General features: G+C 39.1%; 1 protein-coding gene across 15 annotated transcripts in view; it reads left to right on the top strand.

The window, feature by feature from the left end:
* MPDZ (multiple PDZ domain crumbs cell polarity complex component) overlaps window positions 1-20,037 on the top strand; it is a 165,842-nt gene that overhangs the window by 131,345 nt on the left and 14,460 nt on the right. For 8 of the 15 annotated variants that reach the window (XM_077911975.1, XM_077911974.1, XM_077911972.1 and 5 more), the window contains 9 exons: window positions 542-613; window positions 2,845-3,007; window positions 4,768-4,964; window positions 6,484-6,575; window positions 6,782-6,872; window positions 9,296-9,376; window positions 17,626-17,718; window positions 17,803-17,877; window positions 19,094-19,268. In XM_077911975.1, the coding sequence (XP_077768101.1) occupies window positions 542-613; window positions 2,845-3,007; window positions 4,768-4,964; window positions 6,484-6,575; window positions 6,782-6,872; window positions 9,296-9,376; window positions 17,626-17,718; window positions 17,803-17,877; window positions 19,094-19,268 (1,039 nt within the window). The remainder of the gene's footprint in view (window positions 1-541; window positions 614-2,844; window positions 3,008-4,767; window positions 4,965-6,483; window positions 6,576-6,781; window positions 6,873-9,295; window positions 9,377-17,625; window positions 17,719-17,802; window positions 17,878-19,093; window positions 19,269-20,037) is intronic. The other 7 variants (XM_077911982.1, XM_077911973.1, XM_077911979.1 and 4 more) reach the window with 1 other exon arrangement.

The following is a 20,037-nucleotide window of genomic DNA, read 5'->3' as shown; positions in this document are numbered from 1 at the left end:
TTAGATGGCCTTCCTGAACAGTAAGGGAGAATCGTGAGTCCAGTGCCTTTCCTGTATTTGGTTGTGAGTTAAATTTTCTGATATGTAAATTTTTGTTAATTGCCAAATACGTGAACTACTTTCACACAAGATTGATTTAAAGCCTTGTATTCGTTTAAGTCCTTCTCAGACTTATACAAGGTGGTCCTAAAAAAAGACCTTCTGTGTGTTAATCTCTCTACAAATAATTGTGTATATGCAGGAGTGTGTTGAATATTCATAAATTGAATGTCCATGTAAATATCTGAATCAGGAAACATGTAACTGTTTCATTGCTTGGTAAACCTATACTTGGATGGACTCATATTTTGATGAAATTTCAAGCCCAAAATTGAAACAGAAACTTACAAGAACTTGTATATTATAATTTGATCGTGATAAGGAAGAAAGCTTTCAACAATTTCCAGAAGCATTTTATGAATATTCATTGGATTTTCATGTTGTTGTAATATGGATAACCAAAGATTCTGTATCTGAAGGAATATGTTTTCTGTTACTGTAGGAATTACAGAATTCAAGTAGAGTTACCTTCCGTTGTTCCCCAACTAACCCTTTTGCTCCCACACCATTTAAGGTTTGTCTCAGTGTGAAATTTTCGTGAATCAGTAGGTGTGTTACAGTGTGCTATGTGTGTATGTTATACATGTGTGCATACATGGCATGGAGTGATTTCAAATGCACTTTGCATTTTTTTTTCTTTTTTGCCAATGAAGGCTAGCTGATCTTCGTTAAAGAGTTATATTTTCACGAAAAAATCTTAAGAAGTGTCAACAACAAGCTAATTACATGATTTTGTTGAGAATGAAGGTTTCAGGAGTAGTAAAATAGAACACCTAATTGCCCCTTTGTAAATACAGGCTTGTATTTGTTTTATGATTAATCAGTAATGTTAGGACACTATTTCAGTTTACCCACAATATGAAAACGTTGTGCCTAAGTAAGGTCCTGAGCAATTTTTTAGACTGGCAGATTTTGTTTTTTGTTGTTGTTGTTGTTGTTTTGTAAATGGCAGCTGAGGAAAGTTATGAAGCAAGATCTCTTACATTTGCATCCATAAATTTATTAAAATTATGGGAAGTTTAAAGCAGATTTTGTTCCCCTTTTTAGAAATCAGATGGGCTTAATTTAGACTTGCTAACATTTTCTGTTATTATAATTTTTTTATTTTAACCAGAAGAAAATGTAAATTATATACTTTCCCCCTCCCCAACCTTAGTATATTAAATGAACCTGGATTGGATCAAATGAGGTTTTTTATTTGGTCATTTTCATTTGCACATTGTTGATTTGAGAGTTTTATGGCAGAGCACTGTTTATTGTTTGCACTGGTACTTTTGGTCTGATGTGGCCAGTTGTGTGTAAACCAAACATTTTAACACAGTGGATTCTGTAACTTGAAAATCTATTGCCTATAAGTTTCTATCATTCAATTCTCCTTTACTTTGCCAGGAAAACAGTACTTGATGTTTATTGGGTTCGTTTTGGGGCAGCTTAGAATCCTGAAGTGGTATCTGAATCAACAAAGAAAGATCACATTCAGTGTTATATAGTTTTAGTATTAGGTAATATTCTGTGGTATTCTGATTCTTGACACCAATGAATAATTCCTAAATATGTGTGCATGCTTATCATTAGATGTGTTCTATAGGAAGTTTTTATAAATTGCAATCTTTTTCCAAATACACACATATAAAACAAAATGAGGTATATCAGAAGGATTTTTGGAAGGATAAAGGATACAGTGAAAGAGAGGAAAAATGTATGTTCAGGGCCTCAGGGACAGCTTCATACTACGATTAGAACTTCAGTGGGTATCTTTGACCATTGAATTAGTTACTGTCACTATGGAAATTGGAGGAGACAGCATGGCATAATGGAAAGTGCATTGGATTAAGAATTGAGGCAAAACAAATATAGTACCAGTGTGATTTTGAACAAATCTTCTTATGGCCTCAAGTTTTTCATCTGCAAAGTGAATAAAACAAATTCAGTGACTTACGGGCCTTTCGAACTCTAGTATTCTATTTGATAATCTATAATATAGGAACCTGATACCAAGTCACTTTTTTGAAATAGGACCCATAGCCCTCAGTGATGGCAAGTATGCCACACTTTGGGTTTGTATGAGGTGGTCTCTTCCGTTTTCTCATTTACCTTGTGAGCTACCTTGACAAAGAGATGATGATGTTGTCCCTTAAAACTGAGTCTGTGTGCTCTGTGCTGACAAACTGGCTCCCCTGGTAGGTGAACCTGCATGTGTCCTGCTCATTTTCATGGTTCTGTTAAGAGAGGCACTTGGAGAGAGGATTCAGGTAGCAATGAGGAATTCTTTATATATATAGTCTCACAAGCAACCTGTGAACTTCTTTAATTGCTTAATTAACTTACTTGTTAACTTTGTCCTAGTTTCTTGGAAGACTTTTCTAGATCCACAGAATCTTGCCCATGCCCCTGCATATTTATGAAAACTTTTGAAAGAGAGTTTTTTTTCCAAAAGGAGGAGTTTGTCATTGAAGCCTTCAAATTGAATAATTCATTGGCCTAAAATACCAAAAAGCAGTTTAATGAATTATGCTCTGAACATACTACTTTGTTTGGTATATTTAAACCTTACCTGAATCCTGTCTGCCTATATATATATATATATACATACACATACACACACACACACACATATGTGTATTTTTTTCCCATGATCTATGTGTCAGGTGTTTTAGCACCAGTTTTTGACATTATACTTTTATTTCTTTTGGGTTTTTCTTCGTTAGACTGCGCATACCCACTTCATTCTTCCTGTTCCCACAGGCACCCAGTCAGTCGGAATCAGAGCCAGAAAAGGCTCCCTTGTCCACTGTGCCTCCGCCCCCTTCTTCAGCATTTGCAGAGATGAGCAGTGATCATACACAGTCATCTGCAAGCAAAATCTCAGAAGATGTGGATAAAGAGGATGAGTTTGGTTACAGCTGGAGTAAGTTGCCTTTTGTGATATATAAGAGACGTTAAAAATAGCTGAGTTTCTCCAGGCTTATGCCCTGGATGGTTAAGTATGTTTCAGCTTTAGTTACACATACCGCAATTTTGTGTGGAAAAATTACTGTTTGTTTTGCCTGAACACAGGACACATTCTCCAGGCATGAGATCATGTTCTTCCTTTCCGTTAAAGGACCCGTCCTGCTAAAGCCCATTTTGCCATTTGTGTGAGAATTAAAGGGGGCAGGGCACTCTCTCAGAAGTACGGGATGACCTTGAACAAGTCATTGTCCCTCTCCAACCTCAGATTCCTCACTGTAAAATGTGGTTGCTGCTGGTATTTTGCCTTGAACTCTGGCATTTTTGGTACTAGCGTGGTAATGTGGAATAATTGTGGAGATGAAAATTTGGGATGTCTGACAAGTTGTAAAACTGCTTCTAAATTTTTGCCTAGTGGCCATTCTTCTTTGGAAAATACTGTCCTTACCCAGGTTGCTAACATTAAATTTGAAATGTCTGAGAAATGCTAACCACCATGTCTGATGCACAGGAAGCATTCTAAGGCAGCTGTTATTAGGATCATTGCAGTGTCTCTTTTTTTAAATGAAATAAACCTTTTTACAAGGAAATGTTAAAAATTTAGTGAAAAATTATCAATGTATCAGTGTTTTAAAAAGTTTTATTTTAAAAATAGAATTATTTCCTTTAAGAAACCATGGCATATGCTTTTGGGGAGTATACAGTGTATAAAAATTGTGCTGCTAGATTCTAGAAGGAATCAGGAAGTGACAGTTTATGAAGTTGATGCACTTAAGAATCAATATGGAATGCAAGACATCAGCTGCATAGTAACATAATTTGTAAAGTTTGCAATATTCTAAGTCTATTTTCAATAGAATCGATATATTGCTAATCTATTGAGGTGGCCAGAACGTACTCTGAGAACATGAGACAGAATGTTATGTCACAAGCCACCCCAGAACTTAATGCTTTAAGGAAACAGTTTATTATTGTGTCATGGTGTTGAGGTTGACTGGGCTTAGCTGCGCTGGGCTCACTCACATGGCTGGAACTTCGTGTTGGCTCCTGGGTGGTTGTTCATCTGGGCCTATGTGGCCTAGGGCACCTGCATGTAGTCTTATCTTCTCAGATTCAAGAATAAATTCTACCTCTTGAACACATGGGATGGGAGAGTTGAATGATCTCCTCTAATTAAGACATGTGTCCTAAAGCTGAGACAAGCATCTTGATTGTCTTACCTGATGGCTGTGTGCAATAAGAAAATATATTCCTCTTATTCTGGATATATGTACCAAGCAGCTGCCCAACCAGGTGCGACATGCATGCCCTTTTTCCTATGGGAGAAAAGGTTCCACTGACCAGTAAAGATAAATCCTCTAAATGTTCTGTTCTCTGCAAATGACAAAGTGGCACTCCATTTTAATCAGAGTCTTTTGAGAGTTTGTTAATGAATCCACCTAGGTGAACTGATCTGTCCAGACCCTCCACTCTCTGTGCTTCAGATGCAAAGAAATTTCCTCAAAGTTTGGTACTCCAGGAAACTGGTCTTGACACACCTGCATGGCCAGAGTTTAGTTTTTTTTTTTTTTTTTTTTTTTTTTTTTTTTACAATTTGGTAATTGGGATTTACATTTTGGTCCAAGTAAATGTCCTTTTGAAGCTAAATAACCTTTCATAGTAAACATCAACTGTAAATTAACTGAGTACCTGTGATTTTGTTGTTGTCGTTGTGTGTAGAAAATGTCAGAGAGCGGTATGGAACCCTAACAGGAGAGCTACATATGATTGAACTGGAGAAAGGTCGTAGTGGTTTGGGTCTAAGTCTTGCTGGGAACAAGGACCGATCCAGGATGAGTGTCTTTGTAGTGGGGATTGATCCAAATGGAGCAGCTGGGAAAGATGGTCGACTGCAGATTGCAGATGAGCTTCTAGAGGTAAGTTCTTGTGGAAAACGCTGAATTTACTCTTGTTGAATTGGTGTACTGGAATCATCAGTTTCCAGAAAATCCACTCGGGCCCTATTTGGTGACTGAGAAAACTATTGCTTGCCTAATAAAATAGATGCACTGCAGCAAATTTGGCTGTAAACCAGATCTCTGCTAAGTAGAGTCCATGTTCCCATTAACTTCCATTAAAAGGTTGTGACTGGGTAGCACCAGAAACAGTTTTGCCCCAAGACAGTAATAAAGATCACACTTCAAAAACATTTTTTTGTGTGCTGCATTTTTATTAGGAGCTTTTGAAAAGCCAAATGACCAATCCCTCTTCAGTAATGAGGTTGACCCACTGGACATTCTGGAAGTTGAATTCCTATGGTAGAAGTGATGAGGGTGGGGTGCCATGGGGTCAAGGTTAAGGCTAAATAATGAAAACAGTAACTCAGCCATCCAAACAAAATAAATTTCTGGACCATACTTTATAGTGTTTCGAATTGCATTTGCTTGTTGTGTTTGTCCTTGACTTCTGGAGGCTGGGATCCACGTGTCTTCAGATTGCCTTAATATTCTTTCTTGCACTCTTGCTTCTCCACTGGCTGGCACGACTTAGTCAGGAGTGGCTAAATGATCAGATGCCTTGCACTTCCCAATGGGTACCGTTCTGCTTCAGCACTTTTCTGCTTCCCAAATCCCAAATCTGCCTTTGGGAGTGCTTTTCCCCATGGCCTCATCTCAAGCCTGGGTTTTGAGATTAACTCAGAACTGTGATCACAGGGGACTTCCAGGGTAATCTGTGCAGGTCGTTAGTGCTTCCAGGAGAGCCTGTGCTTTGTACAGAACACACTGGAAGCCTGGTGCCTTTAGGAAGTTTACTCCCTGCTTACCTATAGTGGGTCCAAGTGATGCCTTTGTCATCTGTGGGGATCAGACCACCTGCATGTCATTTTATTTTATTTTTTTTAAAGATTTTATTTATCTATTCATGAGAGACACACAGAGAAAGAGAGAGAGGCAGAGACAGAGGCAGACTCCATGCAGGGAGCCCGAAGTAGGACTTGATCCTAGGTTTCCAGGATCATGCCCTGGGCTGAAAGCAGTGCTAAACCGCTGAGCCACCTGGGCTGCCCAACCTGCATTTTAAAGTTGGCTTTAAACATGGGCTTGTAGGGACACCTGGTGGCTCTGCAGTTGGGCACCTGCCTTTGGCTCAGGGCGTGATCCTGGAGGGAGTCCTGGGATTGAGTCCCACATCGGGCTTCCTGCATGGAGTCTGCTTCTCCCTTTGCCTACGTCTCTGCCTTTCTCTCTGTGTCTCTCATGAATAAATAAATAAAATCTTTGAAAAAAATAAAAATGCTTGTCTTCATTCACCATCACAATCAGGCTCATGCTCTGGGAAGGAAAACACATGTAATATTTTAAAGGAAGAAAAAATGACCATTTTATTAGCTAGATAAGATAAAGAATTAGCAAAATTAAGATTTCAGGTTCAGTTAATGCTATTTGTTTCTCATAGATCAATGGTCAAATTTTATACGGAAGGAGTCATCAGAATGCTTCTTCAATCATTAAATGTGCTCCTTCGAAAGTGAAAATAATTTTTATCAGGTAAGCATTTTCTTTTCCTGGTTTACTAAGTACTTTTTGGTCTTCAATTCAGAGTTCCTTAATTGAAAATAAAACATTTATAAATGTATGAGTGTTATAGTCCCAGTTGCAGAATTTTCTCTAATAATCCTTCTGAGTCTTCAAAGTAAAAGAATGGAAATAATATGAATCATTATGCTATGATAGGTCAATGCTTTTTCTTTTAGAAATAAAGATGCGGTAAGTCAGATGGCTGTATGTCCTGGAAATACAGTAGAACCTTTGCCTTCTGCCTCAGAGAATTCTCAAAATAAGGAGGTATGTGTCTTGTGTTTGTTTCTCTGGGATGATATGATTGATAAACTATGTATTAATTCAGCGAACAATTATAGAGCCCTTACAGGAATGCTAAAAGAGAAATGACTCATGGTCATGGCCCCCAAGGAGTTGATAGCCTTGTATAAGAAACACTCATGTAAATAAGCACACCACTTACATGAAGGCCATCAGTAGAGTCTGCATAGGGAATAATGAAGGTAGAAAAAGTTGTCAGGTCTCCTTCAGAGATAGTGACAATGACTCCCTAGGTGAGGCGACACATGGAGTATATGTTGGAAGTAGAAGATGTGAGGGGCAAAAATATTCCAAGCATAGGGCATGGACTAAGGAATGGCATGGTGGCTCTGGCAGATACAGGGAATGAAAATTGCAGAGCATCACTGAATAGTGGGAGATGGGGAATGAGGAACTGGTGAGGGAAAGGGTCATTGAGAAGGAGGAGATAGCGTCAGATCATGGGAATTGTGATGGAGGCCTTCTTTTTGAGGCCTTGGGGAACTCAAAGAATAGGAGTTATATTTTTAAGCATTTTTCTGGAAATCATGTAGAGAAAAATCAGAGGTTTCAAGGAAGAGAAGCCAAGATAAAGGGAGTAAGAAAATCATTGGAGTAATTCAGGAGAAAGATAATGATGGCCTGAACTAATGCAAAAAAAAAAAAGAAGAAGAAGAAGGAGAAGGAGAAGGAGAAGGAGAAGGAGGGAGGGGGAGGGAGGGAGGGAGGAAGGAAAGAAAGAAAAAAGAAAGAAAAGAAAGAAAGAAAGGAAGAAAGAAAGAAAGAAAGAAAGAAAGAAGAAAAAAGGAAGGAAGGAAGGAAGGAAGGAAGGAAGGAAGGAAGGAAAAGAAAGAAGAAAGAAAGAAAAAAGAAAGAAAGAAAAAAGAAAGAAAGAAGAAAGAAAGGAAAAAGAAAAAGAAAGAAAGAAAGAAAGAAAGAAAGAAGAAAAGGAAAGAGAGAAAGAGACAAAGAGAGAAAGAAATGATTATGTCAGAAGTTTCTGAAATTTAGGATCCAACTTAGCAGTACATTATCCATAGTGAAATGTACTCAGTGAGGAGCAGTGAGTGGTTGAGAATCTATTTATATGACAAGTATTTATTGAGTATCTGCCTTATATCAGGTACTGCTTTTGGGGCTGGGAATGGGCTGGTGAATGGTACAGACAAGATGTAGAAGGCTTCCAGATGACTGACTTGGTGAATGGCTGACTTCTACCAAAATAGAAAAAAAATTAAAAAGCAGATAATTTGTAAAAATGGAAAACACTCTAATTGAGGCACCTTAAGAAAGAAGTGCCTATTGAAAAGCCTGGTGGAGATTTACATTAGGACATTTGGTCTACAGTTTAGAGATGAATTCCCATAGATGAATATTGGTCATTTGTTAGCAGTGGGATCTGAGGCTCTTAAGTACAGAGAATACCGAGAAAAGAGAAGAGGGCCAAGGTCAGAATTATTTAATAACAACAAGGAGGAAGCCTAACAAAGAATGGTCAGAGGTAATGAGGAAGGACCAGGCGGGTATGTTGCACAGCAGTGGAGGAGCACACATTTCAAGAAGAAGGGTATATTCTACAATCTTGAACGCTGCGAAGAGGTCAATAGAGTCCATTGCTCTTGGCGCCTAGCTGATTACTAGTGTTTTCTGAGAAAGCAAATGATGGATAAAAAAAATTAGGATAGAGAAGACAGTGATTAGAGGATAATATAGACTTTAGAGTGTTTTGGTGGGACTTTGATATGTGTAAGTTTCAGATACTCGTTTAGGATGGATAAAAGAACACCTAGAGAATGAAAAGCTTAAAATGAGAGGAGCCATGATGATTGCAATGTGAGAAGGTATAGAAATGGAAACTCTCCCCTAAAGGGGTATATAAACACTGGCCTTATCTGTCCATGATGAATGTCACTCATTCTGGTGAGCTGAGCAATCATTCATAATGGTGAATAGAGTCAAGTGGTTTTTAAAGATTATAAAGGAGAAAATTTTATGTTCATATGAATGGTACTACATATAGAGCCCTTAATAAAATGGAATATTTTAATAAGTTTCAAGCAAAACATTTAAAAGCTGCTAAATTTACTTGATGACTAAAACCACGAATCATAGAGATTGGTGCCTCTGCTAGTGTCCTGTGTGTCAGTGAGTTTCACTGTTGGGTAACTGGGTTGCTATTCGACTTCATTATAGAATAAATCCAGGTAGTCTTGAGAACCACTGTGTCCCTGTGCTCTAAAATAATTTTTGTCTAATCATATCTTATAAGTATTTTAAAGAGAATATAATGTTCATAAACTGCCTAATGAAATGTTAATGAATTATAATACTTGAAATAATTTTGATTAAGTGGCCCTTATTAAACAGACAATTTTTGTCTTTTTTTGGCATTTCTTTCCCTCTGTTAGGCCGAGCCAACTGGTACTACTTCCGATGCAGCTGTGGACCTCTGTTCATTTAAAAACGTGCAACATCTGGAGCTTCCCAAGGTAAATCTGCTTTGAATTGGTTTGAAATGATGTGAGCACCTTTTATACCAGTGACCCAATTCACTAGTTCTCAGAAGCATGGTCTCTAGACCGGCAACATCAGCATCACCTGGGCTCTCGTTAGAAATGCAGATGTTAGGGCCCACCCAGACCTATTGAATGAGAAATTCTGGGGGTGGACCCACATGTTGAGTTTTTATAAGCCTTCTAGGTGATTCCAGTGCACACAGATGTTTGAGAGTGTCTGTGTTAATTGATACTTTAGCAGGGACTAAGCTTTTTCCTGCGTTTATGATTATCCCAAGGGTGTAGCATTTAGCAGTCTCTCCTTTGATTCATTTACCAAGGATCTGCTATGGAGGAAATAAAAAGAATAAAGAAACAAATTATAGTCTTTGTCCTTCATAAAACTGAAAGCTCAAATAACTAGAAGTTTCCCTGATATCAGTGAAATATTTACTTTTGAAAAGATCTGAATCTTAGGTTCAAATGACCACTTTAAAGAGGTGGTTTGCTGAACAGAAAAGTGCAGCAGGCTCATGCTGGAATGTAGTCTGCGGGTGGTCGAGGGAGAATATTCGCAGAGAAAGCCTTGAAGTGCTCAGGAAGAAGAGGAAGGCCAGCCAGGGGCTGGCATGGAGCAGGGGGATGTTCACTGCAGGCAGGACAAAGAGAAGTGGTCCATGTGCCCCTCTCCAGCTACGAGGCAGTATAGCATGGTGCTCATGAGCCTTGGCCCAAGAATCTGGGTTCAGTCCTTGCTTCATCGTGTGTGTACCTGACCCCATTACGTGATCTTCCTTTGCTTCAGTTTTCTCGCCAGTTAATTGGAGATGATAATATTACTTTTGACCTGATTGTAATGATTAAACGAGCCGACTGAAAGTCATTGGCATGATACCTGGCATATAGTCAGACTTTGTTAAACATTTAGGGGTGAAAAATTGACTGTTATTCTATTGATTTGGTTTCTTTTTTTTAATAAGTGTGTGCAAAATGGATTGCCCTGGTCGTCCTTACAGTACATTTAAAAGAAATCATTATTACCTGCAGTTTGTGTTGTAGGTAGAAGGAGAAGAGCAGGAGTCAGTAAAGCCTTTTGCTTTTTCTACCAAGAAGTTCATACACTTTAGTCCAGGAAGGAATCCCTTGCTCTCATTTAAGAAAGAAGATACCTTCCTTTTTCCCCTGGTGTTTTCAGATTGAGTTTACTTTTCCTCAAAAATCCAGAAGTATCAGAATTTCTAGTAGTGAACAGTGTAGTCATTTCCCTACAATTTTTGAATCATGAAGCATTAAATATGTGTGCTGGATTCATTATAATGTGGGTTTTTTTTTAATATAGGTTTATGCTTATCTTTAGAAAAGCCCAAAATAAGATCTTTTTTTACACATATCCTTTCATTGCATTGATCTAATTTATTTATGTAGAGTTTAGAACATCCTAAAATATAATGAGTGCCCAGGAAATGTTGGAGGAATGACCCTGTTAAACAGGTGAAGTACAAGCAGAACACTGTAGTTAGTGGTTGGGCATGGAGACTTACAGCCAAACCTCCTAGGTCAGAGCCCTCCTTTGCCTCTTCTAGGCTGCTGTCTGTGACCTTGGAAAGGGTTCTTAATCTGGACAATTTCCCCTCTACCAAGTGGAGATGATAGTAGTACTCACCTCATAAAGTTGTAGTGAGAATTAAATATATATTGTGTGAAGAGTCCAGTACCTTGCACACCTGTGTAACTACTGTGTTCTTTTTATTGTCATAATTATTAGGAAAGAACAAGCTGGCAGAGAGACGTTTGACTGCTTCCTGGGAACAGTTTTCTCTGATGCTGTCTCCTCCTGCCTTGGGCTACTTAAAGAAGGTGTTCTGTAGATGTTTAATCATCCTAGTCCCCTATTCAGAATCTTTCAAGGACTTTCATTCTCAAACAGATAAATTCAAGTCCCTTGGCTTGGCATTCAGCACTGGAGGGCAAGGGGCAGGGATAGAGGCCCTTCTGAGTGATCTCTGATAAATCACTTGGAAACTTGATCTCATTGGTCCTCACTCCTCTTCTGTAACTGGGGCTGCCCTTATCAAGGCTTACTGTTGGGATTCTTTAAGCTAATAAGCAAGCTGCCTTCATTATGGCAGTCAGTATAAGAGCTAGTCTCTGTCTTTAGCCTCCTGCTGATTTATGCGGCAGGTGTCTATTATGTGCACTTACCTCTCTGAAGTAGTTGCTGTAGGGGAATCAAGAATTTGAAGAAACTTCAGGTTTATTGCCTACAGAAAGCTTCCATTTATATGTAGATTTCAAACAAATCTAAAGCTTGGCTAACTACAGTGTATTTATTGATGAAAGCCAAAGTGAATAAGAATCTTTTATTTATTTTCTTACCCCAAGTTCTATTCTTTTTTTTTATTGGAGTTCAATTTTCAACATATAGCATATCACCCAGTGCTCATCCCATCAAGTGCCCCTCTCAGTGCCCGTCACCCAGTCCCCCATCCCCCCCGCCCACCTCCCTTCCACTACCCATTGTTCCTTTAAAATCAGCTGACATTAGAAGCAGTCAACTGTGGCTTAAAGTGTGGGCCTTAGGAGCCCCTCAGCTTTTCTGGACCTGTTTCCTTGTCTGTAGGAGAGGGAAATAATAAAACCTTTATATTAGAAATCTTTTTGTAAGGATTAAATGAAAGAATCTGTATAAAGCACTTAGTACGGTGTCTCTCCCAACTGGATGGGGGCTCCCAGATATGGGGCAATGATTGTGTGGAAGCCAGTGATGCAGGGGGTTAAAGAATTCACCTGAGGCAGAACAAAGGCAATAGAAGTTTATTGGAAACACAGGAAGCGGTGGGCAGGACAGCAGAGGAGAGGCTGTTTACCATGAGGCAGCGGGTGAGGGCTATTTTAAAAGAGGCAAGGTAAGGAGGTATGCAGAGGTATGAAATTTTTCCTTTTTTGGTAACTGTGCCTAGTGGTAAGGAGCCCATTGGTCAGTTAGGGCCTGTGGATGTTTTGAGGTAGGTGGCCTGATGAGCCAGTCTGTATTCAGCTGGGGAGTGGGGAGAGTCATGGTGGGGCCTTTTCTGCATTCCATTGCTCAAGCCTGTTTGCCTAAAAGCAGCCTACACTTAGCACAGTTCAAGTTATTTTCCTTAATAATTTAACTGTAAGGTTCTGAATGCTTCACAGAATATGTTCTTAAAAACATTCTTTGAGGCAGCCAGTGCTAAAAATGAAAGATTAAAAGACACCTGTCCACTCTGAACCCCATTATTAGCTGACTCTAGGAACAAAACTCAAGAAAGCAAAGAAGGGAGAATTAATTCAGCCTTCTAATATCCATACCTCATCTGCAAGTCTTAAAAATACTCTGTATTTTTAAAAAGTATGATTATTTGAAACAATTTAATGACAAAGTCACGTGTGTTATGTTGTTTACTTCTCAGCAACTCTGATTTTTTTAAAAAATTTTCCCCACTTATAATAGTTCTCATAACTTAAAATGAGAGAGTTAGAACTTACATTCTGGTCTTATACCGCCAAGTCCCATTTTTTCCATTCCTTATTTCAGCTTGAGACTGGGGCCCATTTACTTTTCTAAAACACCTATATATTTCTTATAAGAATCTTCTACTTCATTCAGACTGACTCGTATCAAGAGTCCATGGTGGGCACCTGGGTGGCTCAGTGGTTGAGCATCTGCCTTCAGCTCAGGGTGTGATCCTGGGGTTCAGGATCAAGTCCCACATTGGGCTCCCTGTGGGGAGTCTGCTTCTCCCTCTGCCTAAGTCTCTGCCTCTCTCCCTGTGTCTCTCATGAATAAATAAATAAAATCTTAAAAGAGTCCATGGTGATTTATTTTGAGAATTCTTCCCTTCTTGCCTTCGCTTATACCACATGGGGTACCTTCTGCTTTCTTTTAGCCTATCTAAATCCTATATAACTCAAGATCTAGCTTGATCTCATGTCTGTTTATTTTGAAATATTCCTTCAACATTCTGACCTATATAATGTTTACTAGTAAATTCTTCATTTATCTGCCATTTGACCATGGCTGGCTCAAACGTGTCTCTTGCAGAAAACACTCCTGTGGGTAAATTTTCTATATGTCTATATTGCAAACATGTTGAAAAAGAAGAAACTGTTACACTACTTCTATTATCTTACATAGTATGGGATGCCATGGTTCATACTAAGTATGCAGGAGGGAAGAATGGATGAACACTGACATGCTGTGCACACAAGGGAAAGATCCAAGTATGGGATAATTTTTATAACTGTTTCAAAATAGAAATTGTAGTACAAGTGCATTTCTAGTTCTGTTTTCACTCCTTAGAAGCTCTCCAGACAGGTTAATTATCTTTTCTGGGGGAAGGAAAAAAAGGAAAGAGTGTAACTGGGGTATAGGTGGGGTAGAGTGGTGCAGAGGGAGAGGGAGAAAGAGAATCTTAAGCAGACTCCAGGCCCAGCACGGAAGCTGACATAAGGCTCCATCTCATGACCTGAGCTGAAATCAAGACTCAGACTCTTAGCTGACTGAGCCACCCACGAGCCCCGGTTATCTTCTTTTTCTTTTTAATCCCCTTTTTAAAGTGTGAGAATAGAAGTATAAACAGAAAGTTTATAATGTGTATAATCTAAACCCTTAGTGACTAAAATGCTAATTCAATTTATCAGACAAAATACTTTTGATTACAGATTTGTTTTAAAGCACATTTTACCCTAGGAGAGTACCTGTCATCAAAAGCAACCTTACACAACTTTTCAGAGATACGTTTCATGTCCATACTGTTTTATAGGGTCAGAGTCTTCAGATAGCATTAAGAATTTTTCTTCTGTATTTTTGGAGCATCTTCCAACTTCAGAACAGCTCTGCTGATAATCATGGTGGGTTAGCTTCATCCCACTTTTAATTCTTATTCACTTTTTTCTAGCTGTGTAATGATAAAACTGTTACTCCATAAATAAGTTTCCCTAACTTGTTTCACCTTCTCTATATGATGGCGTTTTAGTAACTGGCTCAGAACAGTGTTTCTCAGACCTTTTCTGTTCAGGACAATATGTCCTGTGGCAGCAGTGAGGTGGAGAGCTGAACAGTAAGCTAGGAAACTGCACTCACACCCTCTTACCCTTACTCGTATTTCATCCTGCTCTTCTGATATCAGTAGATTGTCTGTAGCTGTGTATATATGTGTTTATTTTTATAGCATTATATAGCATTGAGCATATTATATATGCAGATGTGTAGCTTATTGTTCCTTTTAGGACCCTGCCTGTTGCTAATAACAAAAACACGTCCTCCTACAGGCTTAGTGGAAGAAGGGGGTTTATGGTCTCAGGTTACTGGGCAGTGATATTTCAGGATAGTTGATCTGTGGCTCAGTCAGTGGTGTCATCAAGAGCCAGTTCTTTTCCTCTCTCTGCACAGCCATCAATGGTCAGGTATATTGCAAGAGTGGTCTTCCTCTCAGTTTTAGAATGGCTGCCAACCATAGTTGGGGGTCACGTGCTACATCTTTCACGTGCAGTTGGGGGCTGGAGGGAAAGTGGCTGTCTCATAATTCTGAGTAAAATTCCTCAAATCCATGCTAGGTGAGCCAGTTCAGCCCGTGCCTACTCCCAAGCTAGGGACTGTGACCATGGGAATAGAATTCCTTGGAGTTATTTCTCCACTGTTGCATAAATTACCACAGAATTTAGAAACTTGAAACAATAGACATTTATTATCTTGGTTTCTGTGGGTCAAGGATTTGGGAGCAGTTCAGCTGAGTGGTCTGGTCAGACTCTGTTGTACAGTTTTCCAACACACTGCCAACTGGGCCTGCAGTCATGTGAAAGCTTGAGCAGGGCTAGATCCTCATCCAGGATGGTTTACTTGAATGACTACTGGCAGGAAACCCTGTTTCCTCTCTGTGGTGCTGCTTTCTTGTCTTCATAAGGCTTCCCTCAGAGCAGGTGATCCAAGAGAGCAAGGAAGAAGTCTTGATGCCCTTTGAACATAGTTGTGAAATTGTACACCATTCCTTCTGCTTTATTCTGTATTTTACAATCAGGTAACCCAGTCTAGTGCACATTCAGGACCCCCTTCTTGAAGGGAGGAATATTAAAGGGTTTGTGAGCATATTTTAAAATCACCACCCAAAACATAGGCAGAGAGAGAGAGAGAGAGAGAGAGAATGAGCAAGAAAGAGAGCATGCCCCTGTATGTTGTTTGAAGCAGCAAGGGGTGGGCAAGGGGCTGGATATTCTGACAAAAATCTGTGAGCTTGTATGAAGGAATAAGATGAGAATGGTATTAAATAGATAACTAGCAAGTGCCCACTGTACTAATAATGTACTTTCCTGACTATAGATAGGCAATAATAGAATCAAATCTGAGTTGAATACATAGAGTCATTGTAGATGTAGAGTATTTCTTATTCAAACAAATGTTTCTTTATGGTAACAGGAGAGATCATTGGTATAGAAAATCCCAAATAGAGGGTTTAACTAAATCAGGTGTATTTGGCATTGGCATTGGGATTTTGTCTTTTTGGTAGCACATTCACCTCTGGATTCATTAAACCTGATTCTTTCCCCACTGGATCAGGATTCAGGGTATCAAAATCCTGGCAAGTTTAGAAAATGTATCCAAAGTTAATGTAATTCTATCCTGTAGGACAATAAGTAGAAGGAATGCATGTGTAATAATAACACTGTATATAGTGCATCAAGTTTTCAGTCCCTTTCTTATTATACCTGATCCTCACAGCAGTCTCATGGTTGGGCTGTGAGGTCCACTTATAGGTGGGGATTTTTGATAAATACCGTGTAGCACTACAAATGTATTTTCTCTTTCTTGCGATTTTTCTTAGTACCATTTTCTTTTCTGTAGCTTCCTTCATTGTAAGAACATGGTATATAATACATATAACATACAACATGTGTTAATCACCTGTTTGTTATCGGTAAGACTCCCAGCCAACAGCAGGCTCCTTGTAGTTCAACTTTTGAGGAGTCAGAAGTTCTGCATGGATTTTCAGCTGCACATGGGGGACTGCAGCCCCCACATCATTCAAGGGTCAGCCTATTTCCCCCTTTTTAGAGAAGAAAACTGAGATTTACACATGTCATGTGACATATCCAAATTCCTACAGCTAGACAGTAAGTAAGTGAGAACTGAGCTCTGCTCACCCTAAAAGTGCAGTTTTCTCTGCCTTAACCAACGTGTGACTGATAGGAGAGCTGTGGTAGAGAGCGATGCACAGTGACAGTCTGAAAATCATCAAACACAAATAATCTACCTCTGAAAAGCCACAATGCTGATAATCTTTAAAAGCTGATGTGGGCCTCCTCTTGATGTCATTGTCATGACCCTTGATGCCTGATGGCAGGTGTGGACCCCATGTGCACATTTCATAGAAACCATGGTAGAATTTCCTTTCCTCTCTTTGGCTTCACATTTCCCTGTGCAGAAACTGTAATGAAAATGGTTGCTAGCTCTAACCAGAATGAAAATATTCAAAACCCTATTTTAATTTTATTAATGTAAACATTACAGAAATGTAAAAGCTGATACTCTGGAACATTTGGTCTTGATAAAAGAAAATGTGGAAAATATAGACAAAATATGTATCGCTCTCTAAGCTTGGCAGGCTTTCAGCACACGTCTTTGGGCCTAGAGTTGAGAGATTTTCACTCTGTACCAAATCAAAACACAAGTGTCTGGGGAAACAATACTGGGTATTCAGCCCCAGAAAGGACGAGCATGCAGAAGTAATTGTAGTCTGTCTGCTAAGAGAAGAAGGGTGGGATGAAGGGGCCCGTTTTGGTGGTTATTTCTTAGCTGTAGGCCAAAAAGAGGAAGCAAGATACTTTGATTTGGTTTTAAATGACTTATTCCATCGGCCAGTTACACAAAACTGCACTGGCAAATGATGTACATTCAATGAGTTATTGAACGCATTTTGTTCTCTGGATGTTTTGCTGAAGTTACTAGAGATGTGTAACTGGATATATATGATAAATATACTAGAAATAGTAAACATGTGGGAGGAAAGAATACATTTGAATATTTGATAGAAAAGAATTTATTTCCATTAAAAAGTTTAAAAGTTTGCTTATGAAGAGATTTCTATTAGTGAACTTTCAGAATGGCTTCAATCAGTTTTCTAGCCCTTGGATAGAAGATAATATTCAGAAGTCATGGCCACATACTTTTCCTTTGGATCAATTTAATCTGCTTCAGGTTTTCTAAGTTGTTATTATTTCTCTAGGATCAAGGGGGTTTGGGCATTGCTATCACTGAGGAAGACACGCTCAGCGGAGTTGTCATAAAGAGTCTAACCGAGCACGGGGTAGCAGCCAAGGTGAGGCTCTCTTGCTCTCATAAAGTGGTGTAGAAGGGAATTACTTCCATAAAATCACCCCAAATCTTAAATGTTTCCATTTAGGATGGACGGCTCAAAGTCGGAGATCAGATTTTGGCTGTAGATGATGAAGTCGTTGTTGGCTATCCTGTTGAAAAGGTAAGTTTCCAAAAGGAAGCAGATAACACTGTTAACCCATCTATGGGCATGGCTAGGGCGTGTGTGTGTGTGTGTGTGTCTCTGTGTGTGTGATCATAGGGAATTGGAACCATATAGCTATACCAGACAGATTCTAGAAAACAGAGATCATTAAGGAAAAGAAGAGAGTATACAGAAGTTCTTCAGTTTCTTTTTTCTATTTTCTAATCAAATGATGTTAGAGTATTTTCTATTGCCTAGTAAATCCAGTGTCAAGTGGGCATTTTTGATAAATATCATTTCTATCTACCCTTAGAAAAACTTGAAACTTCTAATATAAAAGGTCAACTTAGTGTTAAGACCAAAGAAATTTTCATGAATATTTGCTCCAATAAATATCCACTGTATATATTGCTTTATAAAGAGTCTCAGTCATGAAATGCCTTACTCTCATTGGGATTAACAGTTACCTATGAGTTTCCTTCTCTTCAGAAGTGGTAATACTTAACTAGTAGTCTCACTTACAGCCTTTCATAGCAAGTGCTAGAAAAAAAAGCTGTGTTTCTCTTGAGATTTGGTGTGCAAATGTTTTTATTTCTACATTGACCAGCAAGAAGCTTAAATCATTTTTTAATTTTTACTTTTTTAATTTAAATTCAGTTTGCCAACGTGTAGTAGAATACCCAGTGCTCATCTTAACATGTGCCCTCCCTAATGCCCATCACTCAGTTACCCCACCCCCCACCTGTCTCCCCTTCTGCAACCCTTTGTTAAACCATTTTTTAAAATTCAGCTTTAATAATTGTCTGGGTTGGACCCTTTAGCCCATATGTCTATGTTCTAACTTTCCATTTGGCTTGACTGTTCTGTTGCATAGTTTTCCTTACCCTGCTTTTAACATAAATGTTTCCATTTTATTAAAAGTGTCTGTGTAAGCTGTTTCAGATTCTTAGTAGAATCAAGAAATGGGTAAAATACCCCGTCTATCTTCTAAGTTTGTGGGGATTCAGACAAATGGGCGAGATTAATTAAAAATGTCAAAAATTGAAAACCTGATGCTTATATAAAAAAGGATATGGTCACTACTAGACTTCTAATAGGAATTCACTGTGGCCTTAATCAATATCAGGCAACTGAGAAACCTTAAGTTCTGATAAGGAAAATGATTCCAGCTATAACAGTGACTTACTAATGTGCTTCTGAATTTTGTTTCCCTACCACACCAACACCCTGCCAGTTTATTAGCCTTTTGAAAACAGCAAAGACAACAGTGAAACTTAGCATTCGTGCTGAGAATCGCGACCCTCAGGCTGTGGCTTCAGCGGCGGGTGCAGCCAGCGGAGAACAGAAGAGCAGCTCCTTGGCTCTGATGGCCCCATCTTCTGGCTCCCCAGAACCAGAGTCCATCCCAAGTAAGGGCCAGTCTCCCATGATTCCTGCTTGTGTGGCACACCCAAACCCAACAGCAGGTTCCTCGGGAGCCTGCTGCCTGTATGTCACTCACTGTGTGACAGGCCCCAGTCAGGGAACACTTTGGTGAAGATATGGTATAAAGACAGGGGCTCCTGAAGAAAGATCACTGGACTGTTAGGGCACCTGTGTGCTACACGTTAATCACCCAGAGGGCCTTAGGCAACCCATCCACCGGCTCTGAGACTCGGCTTCTTCTGAGCGGTACTCTTTACTCTCTGAGTATCTTTTGTTGAAGGTTCCTGTGATTCCAGGCATTTGACTAATGAAGTAACATCATTTTGAATATTCTTTTTTTATATTGAGCAAGTAATTTAACTTCTTTCAAGCCTCAGTATTCTAATCTGTAAAATTGATACAGTGATGCCACTTTACCAATAGAGTCCACAGTGCCTGGCATTACAAGAAACTCTTAAAAATAATGGTCATTGCTATAATAAGCATAATTGATCTGAGGTCTGTCATTTAGGTGAAATAGATCCTGTTAAAATAGATGAAATGGTTGTATGTGGACCATGGAATGAGACGTGTGTGTCATTAAAATGCCAGTCCAGTAAATTGAGGCTAATTATTCCTTTAAGCTACTTTTTGACAAAAATTACACTAGTGTTTAATAAGACAGCAAATTTCAAGCTTCGTAGCATTGAGAAAAGTACTTAAACACATAGACTTTTTCTGCTATGGGAGGAAAAAATATCTCTTTCGGCCTCC

This window comes from Canis aureus, chromosome 10, assembly GCF_053574225.1.
Source record: "Canis aureus isolate CA01 chromosome 10, VMU_Caureus_v.1.0, whole genome shotgun sequence".
Taxonomy (NCBI): Eukaryota; Metazoa; Chordata; class Mammalia; order Carnivora; family Canidae; genus Canis; species Canis aureus.
Note: the sequence above shows the minus strand (reverse complement) of the source record. Positions and strands in the feature narration are given on the sequence as shown.